Raw genomic sequence first — 18425 nt, forward strand, 5'->3', positions numbered from 1 at the left:
TGTTTGTGCAGATATCTAATTACCTGAATATAGCATTTCAGCCATTCAACTTCTGTTGCATATCAGGCTTGGTTTTTGTCCCATTTTGTAATATTGTATGGGTAAATGGATAAGGATCAGACTACAGGTCCATAGGTCTGGAGTTCAATTTCCAATTTTTTTCTGTTACTTTATTCTTGTTGCACCTCTGTCAATGATATGTTAATTTGTTAAATGGAAAGTAGGACTGTAGCTAAGAGTCCATATTGAATTGCATCTTCTTGTAGCTGGCTGGGTATGCTAGTTTAAAGGTCAGAGAAAGGAAAGAATGCTCCATATCCAATAGGGCGTAGCAAAGCACTGTAGTTTTCAAAACAATCTTCTGGTTGAGGACAACTTTGAGGATTTTGAATACATCATCATCTTCTGTGACAAGAGCCTTAAACTCAGAGCTGCTGATTCTTCATTATTTCATCCATTGTAGTGCTTAATAATCCAACAATGGAAACTCCAGGTAGAAATATCAACAAAGCAGGAAAAGACGGATTGATACTTATCATAAAGGAGACACATCAAGTCACAGAAAGGCACAATTAAAAGACACTTACATAAAGCTTTCGGCCACAGCCCTCATCAGTAAAACAGACACACAAATCATTCACACCACACACACAAACCCCAGCTCCAGCATCTCTGGCCAGAATGCTACTATAATGTGGGATGCAAGCAGCAATCTGGAGAGGGCAGGGAAAGGAATGTGATAGTAGGGTAGAGGTGGGGGAGAGACGAATATTGTCTGGTGGAGTGTGCAGGGACTAGACTGCCAACAGGTGCAGTGTCAGGATGTTGTGGGGCAGACAAAAGCACCATTTTCAAGGCACAAGTACCATTTTCTGCTCTTGATCTTTATCTTGTGCAAGAACAGAAGGAAGTCTGCTTTATCCATGTCTCCCATCAATTCATTGTAGTTATTTACTATTGCAGGCCTAGCTATGGAGATCTTCTCTTTCTTTTTGTGGTCATACCTGTTGCATTGCCCAATTGGCTGAATACCTGTCCAGCTTGCTCCCATATGTATCAGACGATTATCTTCCTATTTGACAGTGATTACTTTTTTATCACTATCAGTGCAGTTTGTGGCACTTCTGGACGCCAGTGCATTCGACAACTACTCATTTTCACAGTGCTCACAAACATGATGATTCCTACAAATTTCTTCATTTCTTTCCTTTCAGTGGGGTGGTTACACTTGCTGTTGGATTTCTGTGCAATGGAGAGATCAGTTTGAAAAATGAAAGTTTCCAGAAAGTCATTTGTCAGCAGTTTTTGAAAGAGTTTTATTGGAGGAGTAGTCATTGTAATAGTCTGGTAGTTGGGTTTAATATTTGTCACTTCTCTAATATCAGTTCTTTCTGGAATCTCTCTCTTTGGCCGATGGTATAAATATTCCTCTTGTGTATAGTTGGTTATTTCAGGCTGATCACGCCTGTTGCTTGTTACCATTGTGTAATCTGGTTCAGTTTACTAGAGCTGTATTCTAAATGTGGCCTAGGATGGTCTATTGGTACTTTCTGCTTCATTATCTTCAATCTCAGAACAATCACTACTTTCTGCTTCATCCTGTGGCACCATAGCCATTGGAATCCTCCAAACCATTTTCTCCATCTATATCTGGACCTGGAACTAAAGTAATGTGTCTGGTTTTTTTACCATAAACTGCCCCACAAGAGAAAACTAATTTCGAATTTGCTGATTGCGTTAGAATGAAGACTGACTGACTAAATGCCCAACATCTACATTTGTAACTTTTAAATTCTATAATATTTACACTATTTACCTATCATCTACTATAATAGACATCAACTTTACATAATGATTCTCGCCCCCTCCCCCCTCCTTTCCCTACCACAAAATAGCAAAGAACATACAAAATATAGCTTCTTATACCCATTGTAAACCCCCCCCCCCAATGAACCATGGACCTTGCAGTTGGTGGGGAGGCTTGCGTGCCTCAGCGATACAGATAGCCGTACCGTAGGTGCAACCACAACGGAAGGGTATCTGTTGAGAGGCCAGACAAACGTGTGGTTACTGAAGAGGGGCAGCAGCCTTTTCAGTACTTGCAGGGGCAACAGTCTGGATGATTGACTGATCTGACCTTGTAACATAACCAAAACTGCCTTGCTGTGCTGGTACTGCGAACGGCTGAAAGCAAGGGGAAACTACGGCCGTAATTTTTCCCGAGGGCATGCAGCTTTACTGTATGGTTAAATGATGATGGCATCCTCATGGATAAAATATTCTGGAGGTAAAATAGTCCCCCATTCGGATCTCTGGGTGGGGACTACTCAGGAGGACGTCGTTGTCAGGAGAAAGAAAACTGGCGTTCTACAGATTGATTGGAGCGTGGAATGTCAGATCCCTTAATCGGGCAGGTAGGTTAGAAAATTTAAAAAGGGAAATGGATAGGTTAAAGTTAGATATAGTGGGAATTAGTGAAGTTCAGTGGCAGGAGGAACAAGACTTTTGGTCAGGCGAATACAGGGTTATAAATACAAAATCAAATAGGGGTAATGCAGGAGTAGGTTTAATAATGAATAAAAAAATAGGAGTGCGAGTAAGCTACTACAAACAGCATAGTGAATGCATTATTGTGGCCAAGATAGACACGAAGCCCACGCCTACCACAGTAGTACAAGTTTATATGCCAACTAGCTCTGCAGATGATGAAGAAATTGAAGAAATGTATGATGAAATCAAAGAAATTATTCAGATAGTGAAGAGAGATGAAAATTTAATAGTCATGGGTGACTCAAATTCAGTAGTACGAAAAGGGAGAGAAGGAAACATAGTAGGTGAATATGGATTGGGGGGAAGAAATGAAAGAGGAAGCCGCCTTGTAGAATTTTGCACAGAGCATAACTTAATCATAGCTAACACTTGGTTCAAGAATCATAAAAGAAGGTTGTATACATGGAAGAAGCCTGGAGACACTGACAGGTTTCAGATAGATTATATAATGGTAAGACAGAGACTTAGGAACCAGGTTTTAAATTGTAAGACATTTCCATGGTCAGATGTGGACTCTGACCACAATCTATTGTTTATGAACTGTAGATTAAAAGTGAAGAAACTGCAAAAAGGTGGGAATTTAAGGAGACGGGACCGGGATAAGCTGAAAGAACCAGAGGTTGTACAGAGTTTCAAGGAGAGCATAAGTGAACAATTGACAGGAATGGCGGAAAGAAATACAGTAGAAGAAGAATGGGTAGCTTTGAGGGATGAAGTAGCGAAGGCAGCAGAGGATAAAGTAGGTAAAAAGACGAGGGCTAATAGAAATCCTTGGGTAACAGAAGAAATATTGAAATTAATTGATGAAAGGAGAAAACATAAAAATGCAATAAGTGAAGCAGGCAAAAAGGAATGCAAACGTCTCAAAAATGAGATCGACAGGAAGTGCAAAATGGCTAAGCAGGGATGGCTAGAGGACAAATGTAAGGATGTAGAGGCTTGTCTCACCAGGGGTAAGATAGATAGTGCCTACAGGAAAACTAAAGAGACCTTTGGAGAAAAGAGAACCACTTGTATGAATATCAAGAGCGTTGATGGAAACCCAGTTCTAAGCAAAGAAGGGAAAGCAGAAAGGTGGAAGGAGTATATAGAGGGTCTATACAAGGGCGATGTACTTGAGGACAATATTATGGAAAATGGAAGAGGATGTAGATAAAGATGAAATGGGAGATATGATACTGCGTGAAGAGTTTGACAGAGCACTGAAAGACCTGAGTCGAAACAAGGCCCCGGGAGTAGACAACATTCCATTAGAACTACTGACAGCCTTGGGAGAGCCAGTCCAGACAAAACTCTACCATCTGGTGAGCAAGATGTATGAGACAGGCGAAATACCCTCAGACTTCAAGAAGAATATAATAATTCCAATCCCAAAGAAAGCAGGTGTTGACAGATGTGAAAATTACCGAACTATCAGTTTAATAAGTCACGGCTGCAAAATACTAATGCGAATTCTTTACAGACGAATGGAAAAACTGGTAGAAGCTGACCTCGGGGAAGATCAGTTTGGGTTCCGTAGAAATATTGGAACACATGAGGCAATACTGACCCTACGACTTATCTTAGAAGCTAGATTAAGGAAAGGCAAACCAACGTTTTTTAGCTTTTGTAGACTTAGAGAAAGCTTTTGACAATGTTGACTGGAAAACTCTCTTTCAAATTCTGAAGGTGGCAGGGGTAAAACACAGGGAGTGAAAGGCTATTTACAAACCAGATGGCAGTTATAAGAATCGAGGGACACGAAAGGGAAGCAGTGGTTGGGAAGGGAGTGAGACAGGGTTGTAGCCTCTCCCAATGTTATTCAATCTGTATATTGAGCAACCAGTGAAGGAAACAAAAGAAAAATTCAGAGTAGGTATTAAAATCCATGGAGAAGAAATAAAAACTTTGAGGTTTGCCGATGACATTGTAATTCTGTCAGTGACAGCAAAGGACTTGGAAGAGCAGTTGAACAGAATGGATAGTGTCTTGAAAGGGGGATATAAGATGAACATCAACAAAAGCAAAACGAGGATAATGGAATGTAGTCGAATTAAGTCAGGTGATGCTGAGGGAATTAGATTAGGAAGTGAGACACTTAAAGTAGGAAAGGAGTTTTGCTATTTGGGGAGCATAATAACTGATGATGGTCGAAGTAGAGAGGATATAAAATGTAGACTGGCAATGGCAAGGAAAGCATTTGTGAAGAAGAAGAATTTGTTAACATCGAGTATAGATTTAAATGTCAGGAAGTCGTTTCTGAAAGTATTTGTATCGAGTGTAGCCATGTATGGAAGTGAAACGTAGATGATAAATAGTTTAGACAAGAAGAGAATAGAAGCTTTCGAAATGAGATGCTACAGAAGAATGCTGAAGATTATATGGGTGGATCACATAACTAATGAGGAGGTATTAAATAGGATTGGGGAGAAGAGAAATTTGTGGCACAACTTGACTAGAAGATGGGATCGGTTGGTAGGACATGTTCTGAGGCAACAAGGGATCACCAATTTAGTATTGGAGGACAGTGTGGAGGGTAAAAATCGTAGAGGGAGACCATGAGATGAATACACTAAGCAGATTCAGAAGGACGTAGGTTGCAGTAGGTACTGGGAGATGAAGAAGCTTACACAGGATAGAGTAGCATGGAGAGCTGCATCAAGCCAGTCTCAGGACTGAAGACCACAACAACAACACATCCATTTTAGGCATTGTATAAAATATTTGAAGCATTTATTTTCAGTCGTTATTGAGAACAATTAAGGATTAAAAAGTTTAAAATTCCACATTCACCTGGCTCCATTTCCATGAACTTTTTCCATTTTGAATCTATAACAATCACTAGCCTGTTTATGCAACCATCTGCAGTCACGGAGATATACCAAATATGTCACATTCCCTGGCCAGAATAGTAAAAGAAGACTTATATCTGTTATAGACTATCCAAATCCTATGTAAAAGTATGTCTACATTCACAGACGTTAGGTAATAAAGGGTTAATAAATGAGATTCCTGTTCCCAATGTCACATATACTTAGGGATGTTATGGCTCAGTGGCTCACCTGCTTTTTAAACCAGCTGTTCTTTGTTGTGAATTTATTTTGCAAGCAATAGGTCATACAATTACCTTCATCTCTAACAACAGAACACTGTTTTCAGTGCAATAATATAAGTTATGGAGTTTTGTAATGATCATTGCTATTTGTTATGTGGCTATAAAAAAAATTTTAGTTCTTGAACTTTGATAATCATATAATGTGTAGGAGTGACAAATTAAGTGTGTTTTTAGTTTTGTTGCGAATTGGTACCTTGGGAACATGAATGGACAATTTGAATTTTGTGTTGTCTTGTTGTCACTGTAGGCTTGTACCATGGGAAGCAAGGAGAGGATGTTGCTTGGCGGCCGGTATCCTCTTCTATAACACAAACTGCACGCATGCATTAATAGGGTTCCTTATTCATAAGAAAAATAAGTTAGCCTCACTGCTGATGAAGTGCAAAGTCCCACTATTTACACAACTCTGGCTGCTAGGTACTGACTGACTCTGAGCTAGAGGCTGAGCTAACTGCGACTGTCTGCGGCTGGACCCATTGACTGGGCTGTCCAGTCTGCAGTGGCAATTTAAATACTAGCAGTCAAGAGGGCATTGGCACCGCATTGCTTGCGAGTCTCTATTTGCCCTTTCTCCTGACAGGCGCATTGGTTGTGCCCACTATCTATCTTCTTGCAACCTCTTTGCTGCCCAGTGTGCAGGCGACAGCTTAGCCAGCACATTCCTCTCCCACAAAATGCCACACCATTGTCATGCAGTGAGGCTGCAAACAACAACAGAGAGAGAAGCAGGATGCTGGATGTAGATACGAGCCAGGAGCTGTGGCTGTGAAGGACAGCATACTCTCGACCATACCCCGCCATCTGGCCTGTGAGGCAACAGGAACATCCTCAGGAAAACTGCTGTCAGGGCACATGTCCAGGACTGAGGTTATGTCATGGGGTGATGACAGTGATGGTGATAGTGATGGTGGGTCCACATCCATGGGCTTGGCGAGTGGGGATGGCAGGGGCAAGGGTGACATGCGTGAATTTAGATCTGGTGGTGGTGCTGCAAACCACTGGGACCTGCAATCAAATACATAGAAGAGCCAATGTGGTCCTAGGTTATGCCTCTCTCCCAGCACTCACGGTTGCCATAAATCCTGAAGAGAACAAGATTACGCAGCACAAAGCAATACTCCATTGGAAGCGCCAGATGCTGCTGTGTGTGTAGCAGCATTCGATGGCGGTGACCATGCAGAAGTATCACCAGTGATTGTCTGTCTCTTGGGTGGGAGTAATAGGAGGTGAGGAAGAGTTGCAGTGCCTGTTCCCATGTGTGGGTGGTGTGAAGCTTGCCCATATGCTGCTTGAAAGTGTGTACGAAGTGTTCTGCTTCTCCATTGGACTGCGGGTGAAACAGAGCACTTAATAGGTGATGAATGCCATTTCGTTCACAAAACTGTCTCGCAAAATATGGAGGAAAATACTTGAAACCTGCTACATGGGCACCACAAATGAGAACTTGTGAAAAGAGTCTACCACTATGAGCCGACGAGTGTTCCAAAATGATCCTGCAAAGTCAATGTGCACTCGTTGCCACGGTGATTGCATCTTAGGCCAAGTTGAGAATGTCTGTGGTGGAGTGGGGTGGTTCTCTGCGCATGCATGACACTGTGGCATCATCTGTTCAATATAGGCATCTGTGCCCTGCCAACTACAGTGCTGTCGCTCTAACTGTTTAGTGCGAACAATTCCACAGTGTCCTTGGTGGAACAATCACAACACATCCTTCTGCAACACTTTGGGAATAAACACAACTGGCTGTTCACTGTCATTTTTGAACTAGAATCACACTCTGTTGAACTGAATGGTTATGCTGATGAGCAAAACACTGGCGCACAACTGAGTTCTGGATACAGTTCAATGAATGAGGCCAAATGATGCAAATGTAATGCAATAAAATCTTGATATCTGGGTCTGCTTCCATGGCCTGTGCTACTTTTCTGCAGTGCATGGGAAAAGATTCCAGCAATTCAGAGTCCTGCACATAGATTTGGCAACAAGATATGGTAGATGCACCAAAATCAGAGTCTGGACCAATCAGAAGGTGAGATAGGGTGTCTGTATTGCCAAGTTTGCTGTAGGTCTGTACACAATTTCATAATGATACTGCAAAAGCAACTGATGTGTACATAGTTCCACGTAGTCAGTGCGTACACAACTTTCCCACTAGAGCGCGCCCCGCTAAGCACAATAGCGCAGGCGCAGCGCTCGTCCGTCTCCGCACTACGAGATGGCGCTGTCATAGAGACGGACCAAATTCTGCTTCCGCTGATCCGTGTATTAATATGTAACGCAGCTAATGAGAGTGCTGTTAATGTAGAACCTTTTCTCCTCGCGGATCACACTCGCGCAGTGATACATGAACGCGCGAGGTATTATAACGAGTGTACAGACCTCCGATTAGTCAGTCTGCATCAGTCTGCCTTAGGCTGCATTAGTCTATAGTCAAGTTTCAGTCTGTGCCTAATAAGATTATCATATTCCTGTACATACCCATGAAGAGAAATGTATAGACACTTTGTCAAGTATCAGTGATATGTGAGAATAAGATTAACGTATGAAGGCCAAAGGAACTTCAGATTGTCAATTGTAAATAGCATCCAGAACCAAGTTAAGTTATTTCTATGCTTTTTATTATTTTTTTAAATGTGTGAAAATTAATCAAGTTCTGTTTAAAGTTGGTCACCGTCAATCTGCTACTCTAAGCGTGCAAGTGGCATTTCTATCGTCTGACCTAACGGCAGAAGATAAACACGCCACGATAAGACCATGAGACATATTGCTGACACTCGCCTACTTCGTTAGAGCGACAAGTCAAATAATCTGATGGTGTGTGTACCAAAGGTCTTACAGTACGCACCCCACAGCAACAAAGCCCGGCATTGCAATTTTTGAGTGGTGCTTATAGGAACCAGCTTTGACGGATGAAACAAAGCTGCAAAGGCTTGTGATCTGTCATTAAATAGAACTTGCGGCCATACAAATAGTGATGGAATTTTGTCACACTATACACAATAGCGAGAGCTTATATTTCAATTTGTGAATTATTGCACTGAGTTTGTGTTAACAACTTTGGGGCAAAATCAATAGGTCTGTTTTATGCACCAATTGTGTGTGAAAGCACAGCACCAATTCCATAGGAAGAAGCGTTGACTTGCAAAACTACTGGCTTGGCAGGGTCAAAATGCACTAAACATCTGTCACAAAGCAAAGCGTGTTTGATTTTCTGAAATATGTCTTGATAGTCTTTAGACCACATAAAAGGCACATTTTTGTGAGGCAAGCGATGCAATGGACCCATGGTCTGAATCAAATGTAGTATATCATCTTTCCTAGTTCTGACTGCAGTTTAGACACATCACAAGGAACAGGCAGGTCACAGATGGAAAGCATATGAGATTGGCGAGAGTGCACACCCTGACTGTTTATCACATGACCTAAGTTCTGTAGTTCAGTTTGAAAAAAAGTCACATTTTTCAAGATGACACTTGAGCCTTACTTCTGACAACACTCAAAAAAGAGTACATAAATTGGCAATGTGTTCCTCTGGTATGACGTGAGATGACAATATCAGCAAGGTAGTTTAAACAAAATGGCACTTTTGTAGTCAGCTGTTCCAAGTAATGTGGAAAAATGGTGGATGTGGAAGCACTGCCGAAGGGTGAATGCCAATACTTGAACAGTCCTAAGTGTATATTTACAACAAACTCTTTTTGTGATTCTTCATCCAATGGAATTTACAAGTAGGCATCATCCAAATCGATCTTAGAAAAGTGATGTCCTGCACCAAGCCTGTCCAGGAGTTCCTCAGGATGAGGCTACAGATAAGTGTCAACTACTGTCTGTGGGTTGTCTGTAGACTTAAAGTCAACACAAATGCAAATGTGACCAGAAGGCCTAGGCAACACAACTAGTGGACTGGCCCACTGACTAGCCTGAATGGGAGCAATTACACCATTATCTTACAATTCTTTCAATTCACTGGCAATTTTGTCTCTTAAAGTAATTGGAGTGAGGTCAACATGAAAAAACTTAGGCTGTGCATTGCCTTTCAATGTAACATGTGCTATAAAGTTATTTGCTTTTCCCATTCATTCTGAAAATTCTTTAAGCAAGCTAGTGACACTATCTTTTGGTGCAAATGTAGAGACTGAAAGTACATTGTCATGGATGCTAAGACCAAACAAATCAAAAGCATCTATATTGAATAACTTTTCACTGTCTCTTGATTTCAATACAGTAAAATTCACTGTCCTGGTGTGAGATTGATAAGTGGCAGGCGGACTACACCATCCAAGTGCTGGAATTTCCTGTCTTTTGTAAGCAGTGAGGTGCTTGCTAGGTTTAGAAAGGTACGGTGAGCCTAACTGTTTATACGTGGCATAATCTAGCAAAGTTATTGAGGCCCCTGTGTCTAACTGAAAGTTCACATGTTGGCCAGCAATGTGTAATGAGACAAATAGTTTGTTAGAATGTCATTGCACAGCGCTAGGGTGAGAATGAGGTGCAACCTTAATCATACTTTTGTCAGAACCTGTTGTAGATTTGGAAAACACAACGTTCATTGCATGTACACAAACCTTTCCTTTGCTGGGAGCGGGAAAAACTGGCGTTTTTCTGCCATTGGAAACAAACTGGTTGGACATGGCCTTTTTTTCCACACGTATAACATGTTATGTTACATGATGGGCAATTCTGTCTTTTATGGCAAGCAAAATATCTAGGACAAGACTTCACTAATTTCATAGGACCATTTATCTGTTTATGTGGCTGTCCAGGTGGCTGTGTAGGCACTCATTGTTGTGACTGCTTGGGGTGGTCATGAGCAAGGGGCAACTCAGCCTGACAAACTTATCGGTCGCTATGGCACCTGAATCATATTGCTCGAAGATTTGCAATACTTGAGGAAGTGATGGATCAGAGTACTTCAGGATTACTTCAGGAAGTGATGGATCAAAGTACTTAGGATCTCTTCCCATATTTTACTATCTGTGATGTTGAATGCTATTGCATCTCTGATCATTAAATCACTGTAAAAGTTGTCACAACTGCACTTAAATGTACACTTCTTAGTCATGCCCGTTAATTCTGTGCACCACTGACAATACATCTGTTCCAACTTTTTCTGCAAGCAAAAGAATTGATATCTGGCTGCAGCTACTTGGACTTGCTGGTCATAGTACTTGGTTAATGCAGTGATTTCTTCACTAAAACTGAGCTCATTGGGAGATGCAGTTGGGAATAGTTTTCGTATTAAGCTGAACACTGGGGACCCCACAGTCGAAAGAAAGTATTGTAGCTTTACAGTACCTTGAACTTGATGAACATCACAATGTGCTTGGAACTGTGTCAGGTATTCAAGCCATTCCTCTTCGGTGTTGTTAAATTGCCGGAACAGTGGTATGCTGGTCTGCAGCACTTGTCATTCTGGTCCGTTTGTCTGTCGGGTGGCTGACGCAGCTTGTACAGCCAGAAGTTGTACCATCGTCATCAAGGTAGCAATTTGTTGGTTTTGAAACTGAAAAACTTGTGTTAGATCCATCACATTGGGGCAGGGGTGGAGGGGGTGGGGTAGCCATAGTATACAGAAATATGTTTTAGCAACAAAAAAAAAAAAAAAAAAAAAAAAAAAAAAAAAAAAGAAAAAAAAAAAAAAAAAAAAAAAAAAAAAAAAAAAAGCAACCCTGCAAGCTAAAACATAAGAGAAGCAAGCAAAATCTGCACTGAATTATACTTGTCGCCAGTTTTTGTGTCATCTTGTTGTCACTGTAGACTTGTACCATGGGAAGCAAGGAGGGGGGATGTTATTTGGTGGCCAGTATCCTCTACTATAACACAAACTGCACACATGTATTAACAGGGTTCTTTATTCATAAGAACAAGATGTTACTTAAGATAGTCCAGGTGTTGTGGTACGAGCTCTCCATAATAGTCCACATTAGCCTCACTGCTGGTGAAGTACAAAGTCCCACTATGTACACTGCTCTGGTCACCAGGTACTGTCTGCCCCTGAGCTAACTGCGACTCCAAGTGACAGGACTCGTTGACGCACTGGCTGACTGACTGGGCCCTCTGGTCTGCAGCAGTGATCTAAATACTAAAAGTCGAGAGAGTGTTGGCAGTGCATTGCTTGTGAGTCTCTATTTGGCCTCTCTCCTGATAGGTGCTTTGGTTGCACCTACTATCGATCTTCTCGCAACTTATTTGTCGTCGGGGGTGTGCTGGCATAAGATGTCCCCAGCACACTGAAAATCACATTTTAATTACATAATATGAGGGCTATTCAAAAAGTAGGGAACGTTTCCATCTGATGCTGATAGGCAGGCGCCGATCGTGTATATTTTGGTATGTGCATGCTCGGAATGCTCAGTCGGCATCCATCCGTGACAGCGGGGACATCTCTGCACATCTGTTTTTTATTCGAATTTGAAATGTGTACTGCAATTGAATATCCTGCCAGGTGTGAGGTGTGGTCTGTGATACGGTTTTCGTTGACAAAAAACCTAAAACCTATAGAAATTTATCGTGAACTGTGCAAAGTGTACAGAAACAACGTAATGAGTGAATGTTTTGTCCGGAAATGGTGCATTCAGTTTAAAAATGGCCAAACCCACATTCACAATGAAGAGAAAAGTGGATATCCGATCATTGTGACTGACGATCTTGTCGCTAAAGTTGATGAAACAATTTGTCAAAACCATCACATCACAATAATGGAACTTTCACTTTCTTTTCCACAAGTTTCATGAACTTTGTTGTTTGAAATTGTCACTCAAAAGCTAGGCTACCACAAATTTTGTGCACGATGCAAAATGTGCACCATAAAGAACAGCAAATGGGGGCAACATTGACATTTCTGGAGGCCTACCACAAAGATGGTGATTCATTACTGGATCGAATCGTAACTGGTGATGAAACTTGGGTGAAATACTTCAATTGCGAGAAAAAATTACAGTCCATGAAGTGGGGGCACACAAGGTCCCCCCAAAGACCAAGAAAGTGTTTGCAAACCTTGTCACCAAATCATCAGGGCATGGCAAAGGACAGGCAGTATTTAAATTTTTTTTAAATCACTGCTGAGGCATAATTTACCTGTAGGTGTTTTCCCCTATAACCAGTGGTTTTTACCATTCTCTGAAAGAAATAAGTCAAATAACATCAAGGGATTTAAGATGATCTAATTCTGCTATTACTTGACCCCATAAAGTTCCGGTACAGGGCAGACCCAGCGAAAACAGGGGTGGGCAGACTGTTTCATCATAATATGAGCCTAAAATTTTGTTGCACAACCCAGTTGTGGAGAAAATAAAGGAGAAAATTTAGCTCAAAGATCAACTGTTGATATGGAATGTGATCAAAACCGAATGTACTTTGTCATTGATAGAGAAAGCAAAAAATTTAAAAGGAGGATCCAAACTAAACAGATTTTCAGTGTAAGCATTGTCCACAACTAAGAATGTTAATGAACGAACCACAGCCTTGTAAGTTACAGGTGCAGAAAACTGTTCAAGAATGGGACTGTTGTTTGTTATAACTCACCAGCCTCCATGACACTGGAACCAGAGGGGGAGAACCTAAATCCATGTAAGTTCAACAATTCACCAACGTTGCTACTGCACTTGTGTCCTCCTGCATTCTCAGTGGTTTGTTAAACACATGCACTTCTGTGTATAACTTGTTTGGAGACATCATCACTGCTGACACACTGTTCACATCCACATTTGTTTCATACTCACTCAGGTTCGGAAGAGATTTACACACAGAAGCAAAGTGTCCTTTTTAATGGCACATATTACTCATTGCCCAGTGCATGGGGTAAACAATCTATTCATAGTGAATGAAACAGTAAGGGTGTGAAGACTGCAGAGCATGAGGCTGTTGCCATTGTGATACGGACTGTTGTTCTCGTGAACATCTATTACCTATAGGTTGCTGAGACAACTGTTGCACTGTGCTGCAATAGCTTCTCTGTTGCCTTGTGAATGGATTGAAGGCTGAGAAGGATGAGAGGAACTGATTTCTGAAACTTTGGACCAGGCTTCTATCTGTTTACCTGCAGCCTGTGAAACTTCAAATGACTGAACTGTGTTTAATACTTCTATAAGCACAGGATTTTCACACTGTAGAGCTTGCTCTCAAGCTTCCTACCAGCACCAAGACATATGATTGCACCTTGAATCATTTGATCTGCACATTTGTCACAAAATAACAATGACTAAATCCTTGTGGTTCTGCTGTCCATGCCCTATATTACTGTTTTGGCTGCTTTTGGCAATGGTAAAACTCCACACAACCAGCAATAACGTGAGTACATTTACAAGTGAAAACGTAACTTGCACAGCTGATCAAAAGAAAGATTGGGAGGTTCCTGTAAGGAGGCAAACTGACACAACAACTGATACACATTATGTAAGATCCATGACAAAAAAAGAGCCTTGCACAAGTTTACATCTGTTACTCCAAATGCCTTGAAATGTTGTTGCAGGCATTTTTCATAAGTGTCCCAGTCTTCTGCTGTATTGTTGTACACAGGGAACAGGACTGGATACATAATTGGTAGGGCTGTATGTTATGCTAACATAGTCATTAAACTGGAAATAGCAACTGACAGCTCCTGATTTTGCTCAAAAAGAGAGTTAAGCATTGCCTCGATGGAAATTGAGTTCATAGGACCAATGACTGAAGTGGCACATGCGGAGTCGAACACCGTAGCCATCGCCAAAGTGTACTAACACTGGAACTTTATTAGATGAAAAAGAATGAACACTTGAGACACAAAGTACGTATACAGACAACACACAAGTGACTAGTGGAGTCTTTTGCTCTAGCCTATATAATCATTAGTTCTAACACGGGGTGCAGCCAGCAGGCTGTGCATATAACTACAGTTTTACTAGTAGGCCGGGTGGCCTCTAGTAGCCGAATCAAGTGCAGACGTCATGCATGAACTATGAAGTTGCGCACACACAAATTTGTTAGTTACAGCAGAAACGTTGTTATATTACACTCCTGAAAAATAAACACACAAACACCTGTCAACACTATATCGATCACAACTATTGTTGCAACTGATTTCCTTCTCTGAAGATGTGAATTGCATTTCATTTGAAACAGAGAAAACAGAAACCAACAGCAGAAACATTCTTGTTGAAATACATACCAGCATAGATGGTATATTTGCTTACAGATTAAAAAAATACACAAAAAGAAATGAGGTCCTGGTATTTCTGTAACTAATATTTTCACTTAGACTGTAGAAACACTATAAACAAGAAATATTTTTAACTCTGCTTTAAAAGCAGTTTCCTTCTTCAGCCTTTTTATGTATGTTGACAGTGCATTACAAAGAATGAAACCAAAATGGTTCAAACTTTTTTGAGTACGATATACCTTAGAAATAACCAAGAAATGATTTAATTTCAGTGGAGATAGTGGCTTCAGGTTTCCTGCAAAATGACTGCAAATCCTCAAGCAAATATTATATTATTTGCTGTACCTCATGCTTTATCAGGAATAATACATAATTTACAGCTCATTAAAGCACCTGTTATCATATGAGTTTAAACAGCACCATGCCTAGGAAAGTTAAAAGTTTTTCCAAAAACTGGCTTTTCAACAGCCATCACCAAGCGAGATGGCACAGTGGTTAGCACACTGGACTTGCATTTGGGAGGATGACGGTTCAATCCCACATCCAGCCATCCTGATTTAGGTTTTCCATAATTTCCCTAAATCACTCCAGGCAAATGCCGGGATGGTCCCTTTGAAAGGTCAAGGCCGACTTCCTTCCCCGTCCTTCCCTAATCTGATGAGACCGATGACCCCACAGTTTAGTCTCTTCCCCCATAAAACCCAACCCAACCCTTCAACAGTCATCTTTGTGAGTCCTCTACAGGTAAGGGAGTCTGATCAGTAACTGCCAGATGTCTATAAAGTTTGTGACAATCATTCATAGTTCGATGTCTCGAGCATCCTTTCTTATGAGGCCATTTTCTCAACACCTCTGTCTGTGTGTGTGTGTGTGTGTGTGTGTGTGTGTGTGTGTGTGTGTGTTGTGTGGGTGTTTTAAATATACAGTTGAGAGTTACAGAGCTATTGGTTTACTGAACATGACTGCCATAACAACACAGTAGACTTACCTTGTGTGACTGTTGTCATGAAGCATGACAGTGCTACAGAATCTCAAGTTAAAGTTATTATTTATATGCTTATGTTTATGCAGGTTATTTATTTATTTATTTTTGTTCTTTACTTGTCGTATCCATTATAGGAGTACATTTTTATAAAGCATACGTTCTTCACAGTTATTATTGTTGCCTACTTTCAGAGCATCACAAACCTATGGCTGTTTACTTGTATTCATTATTGAACTAGATATTGAAGTTTGCTGCTAATGCTCTGCACTTTTCTGCAGCAAAACATTTCTAACTACCTGTGGTATTGTGTGTTCCTATGCTAGGTGTTTTATCACTGAAGTGATACAGTGCCAATTTGTAAACTGAATGAAAGGAGTGTTGAAATTTTCATTAAAATAGTCACAAAGATCAATTGTATTTTTTTTTTTCTTTTGCAACAGCATCCATTCCTATCAACTACTGAAACAGTCATGTGAAGCTCTTGGAACTGACAAGAAACAGTTGTTGAGATTTTTGAGTGGAGGATACAAACCGAAAGCAAATAAGTATGTTCTCAAGATAGCAGCTGCTACATTTGGAATTACAGCAACATGGGGTCTATACAGCCATTACAGAGGTATACCACCTGACTTAACTCTAGACTATTTTACATGATAGTCTTTCTTAAGTGTTTGCATTAGCTAAAGTGCTGTAGCCATGTTACATAAACCCTAGAGTCTATTTTATTTTGTTTTCATTCAGTTGCATTTGTCTGTCAGTGGTAGAATATCATGATATAGTTGACACACTAACATTTTTGATGCTGATTTAAAGTGTGAAGTAGACGTACAAACTTCCCACTTCTTTTGTACAAGGTGACTTACTTGAGATTTGCAGCTGATCTTCTTTGCTGTCTATCTGGCTGTTGGAAAACTCTCTTGACTTCTTCTCCGTAGAATGATGCTAGGAACAGGAATATTTAAGCCTTTCTCTCTACTTGTGATAAGTAAATATGAAAACTTTACTTTTTCAACCAATGGTATATTTGAACTCCATACAGAATAAACTTCTCACTTTCCTCATACATATATGACTTCCAGTAAGCCACTCGCTCCATCCAATGTCAGAAACAAATTTAATTACATTTATAAAAGCGTTAGCTTAATAACCATGACTCTACTTCACATGCATCATAAAATAGGTCCTGCCTCTAACAAGATTACTTTTTCAACTGTTCTTCTTTCACATAACAATAGTCAATGACACAATAGAAACAGAGCTGCATAAAAACTCCATGGTTCTTCCTCTAAAACATCTATGGATTGCCCTACAAGTACTTGTTGGTGCCGTTTGAACACCGCATCTATTTTCTTCTCGGGACTGACTTTAAACCTCCACACACAAAAATGTGACACGCTGTGGGTAGGATTCTACCATCCCACAGTCATAACTAGAATATCATGTGTTCGAGACGGTAGAAGGCTGAGACATTCTAGAATTTACACAGACATTCTCAAATCACAATCATTATGCAACTAATGTCACACATAATAACATTTTGTATTTCAACAGTATACATTTCTTTTCTTTGAATAACTGTGAACAATTTTTCGGTTACTGTTTCGCCATTCATTCTTATTTTACTTTGACATTAAGATATGAGCATTTAATCATGGTTTTAGTCAGCTTTACTAATATTCAGGAATTGTGAGGACTTTTCCCCTTTTCTTTATTTTCTTTTTCAATTGAAAACTTCAGGTGTTTATTACACATGAGTAGTCTATTTTCTATTTTTGTCTTTTTGTACTACCTTTTTCTTAGTATGTACTATTTTCATTAGTTCTAGCTTGGGGGAACTCTAGGTGAAGCAAAAGTGTTCTGTTGACTCTCATTTATTTCTTCAAAACATAATAATGCTAGTCATTCATAGAGTTTATATTTTCCAGAATAATTCCTATAAAATTTGTGACTTAAGTCATGATACTGTCCCCTTCTCCAAGGACCAGCACCTATTCCTTGCTTGCGGGTTGACCTTATGAGAGCACTTCCTCTTTCCATTCTGGTAGGTATGCCCCTTACAAAACATCTCAGTTCTTTAGGCCACAGACCATCCTATCTCCACATAGCTACGTCTTCCCTTTATACTTAGTGAACGCCAGGTATGGTGCCCTTATCCTTTCTGAGTAGGCCTCACAGTTCATTACCATAGAATACATTTCTGTGTATAATATAATAAAGTATTTTCTAGTAAAAATATAAATGTATCTTATGCTTCACATTTATTCTTTAATACATCATTTACTCCCTAGAGTCCTCCACTACTTATCAACTTCTATACTTTCTATAGATACTATGTCAATATATACTATTCATGTCCCACTATCCTTCAATTCATTAGAGTATTTATTATACTGACATTTCTTATTGATCAGCTTTCATTTTCTCTCTTTGCTCATGCCTCTTTCTTAGTTTATATACACCTTTTCTTCTATATATTTAATGTAGAACTGTCGTAGCTTCCTATATTTGTGTACATATTTCTAGATGTATCCACAATTTCCCCTACAACACTTGGCAGTTCTCACATCGTGACAGGCTTTGTAGTCTGTAATTGAATGTTTGTGTCCAAGTGTTTACTTGTGTATATGCAGATGTGTGTTTGTGTAGTCTGATTCTTCAGC

At 40.2% G+C, this 18425-nt stretch overlaps 1 protein-coding gene across 1 annotated transcript in view; it reads left to right on the forward strand.

Moving 5' to 3' along the window:
• LOC126465352 (sulfite oxidase-like) overlaps window positions 1–18425 on the forward strand; it is a 162471-nt gene that overhangs the window by 16908 nt on the left and 127138 nt on the right. Inside the window, exon 2 of the mRNA XM_050096300.1 lies at window positions 16206–16381. Within this exon, the coding sequence (XP_049952257.1) occupies window positions 16206–16381 (176 nt within the window). The remainder of the gene's footprint in view (window positions 1–16205; window positions 16382–18425) is intronic.

The sequence above is a fragment of the Schistocerca serialis genome, chromosome 1 (genome assembly GCF_023864345.2).
Source record: "Schistocerca serialis cubense isolate TAMUIC-IGC-003099 chromosome 1, iqSchSeri2.2, whole genome shotgun sequence".
NCBI classification, from domain to species: domain Eukaryota; kingdom Metazoa; phylum Arthropoda; class Insecta; order Orthoptera; family Acrididae; genus Schistocerca; species Schistocerca serialis.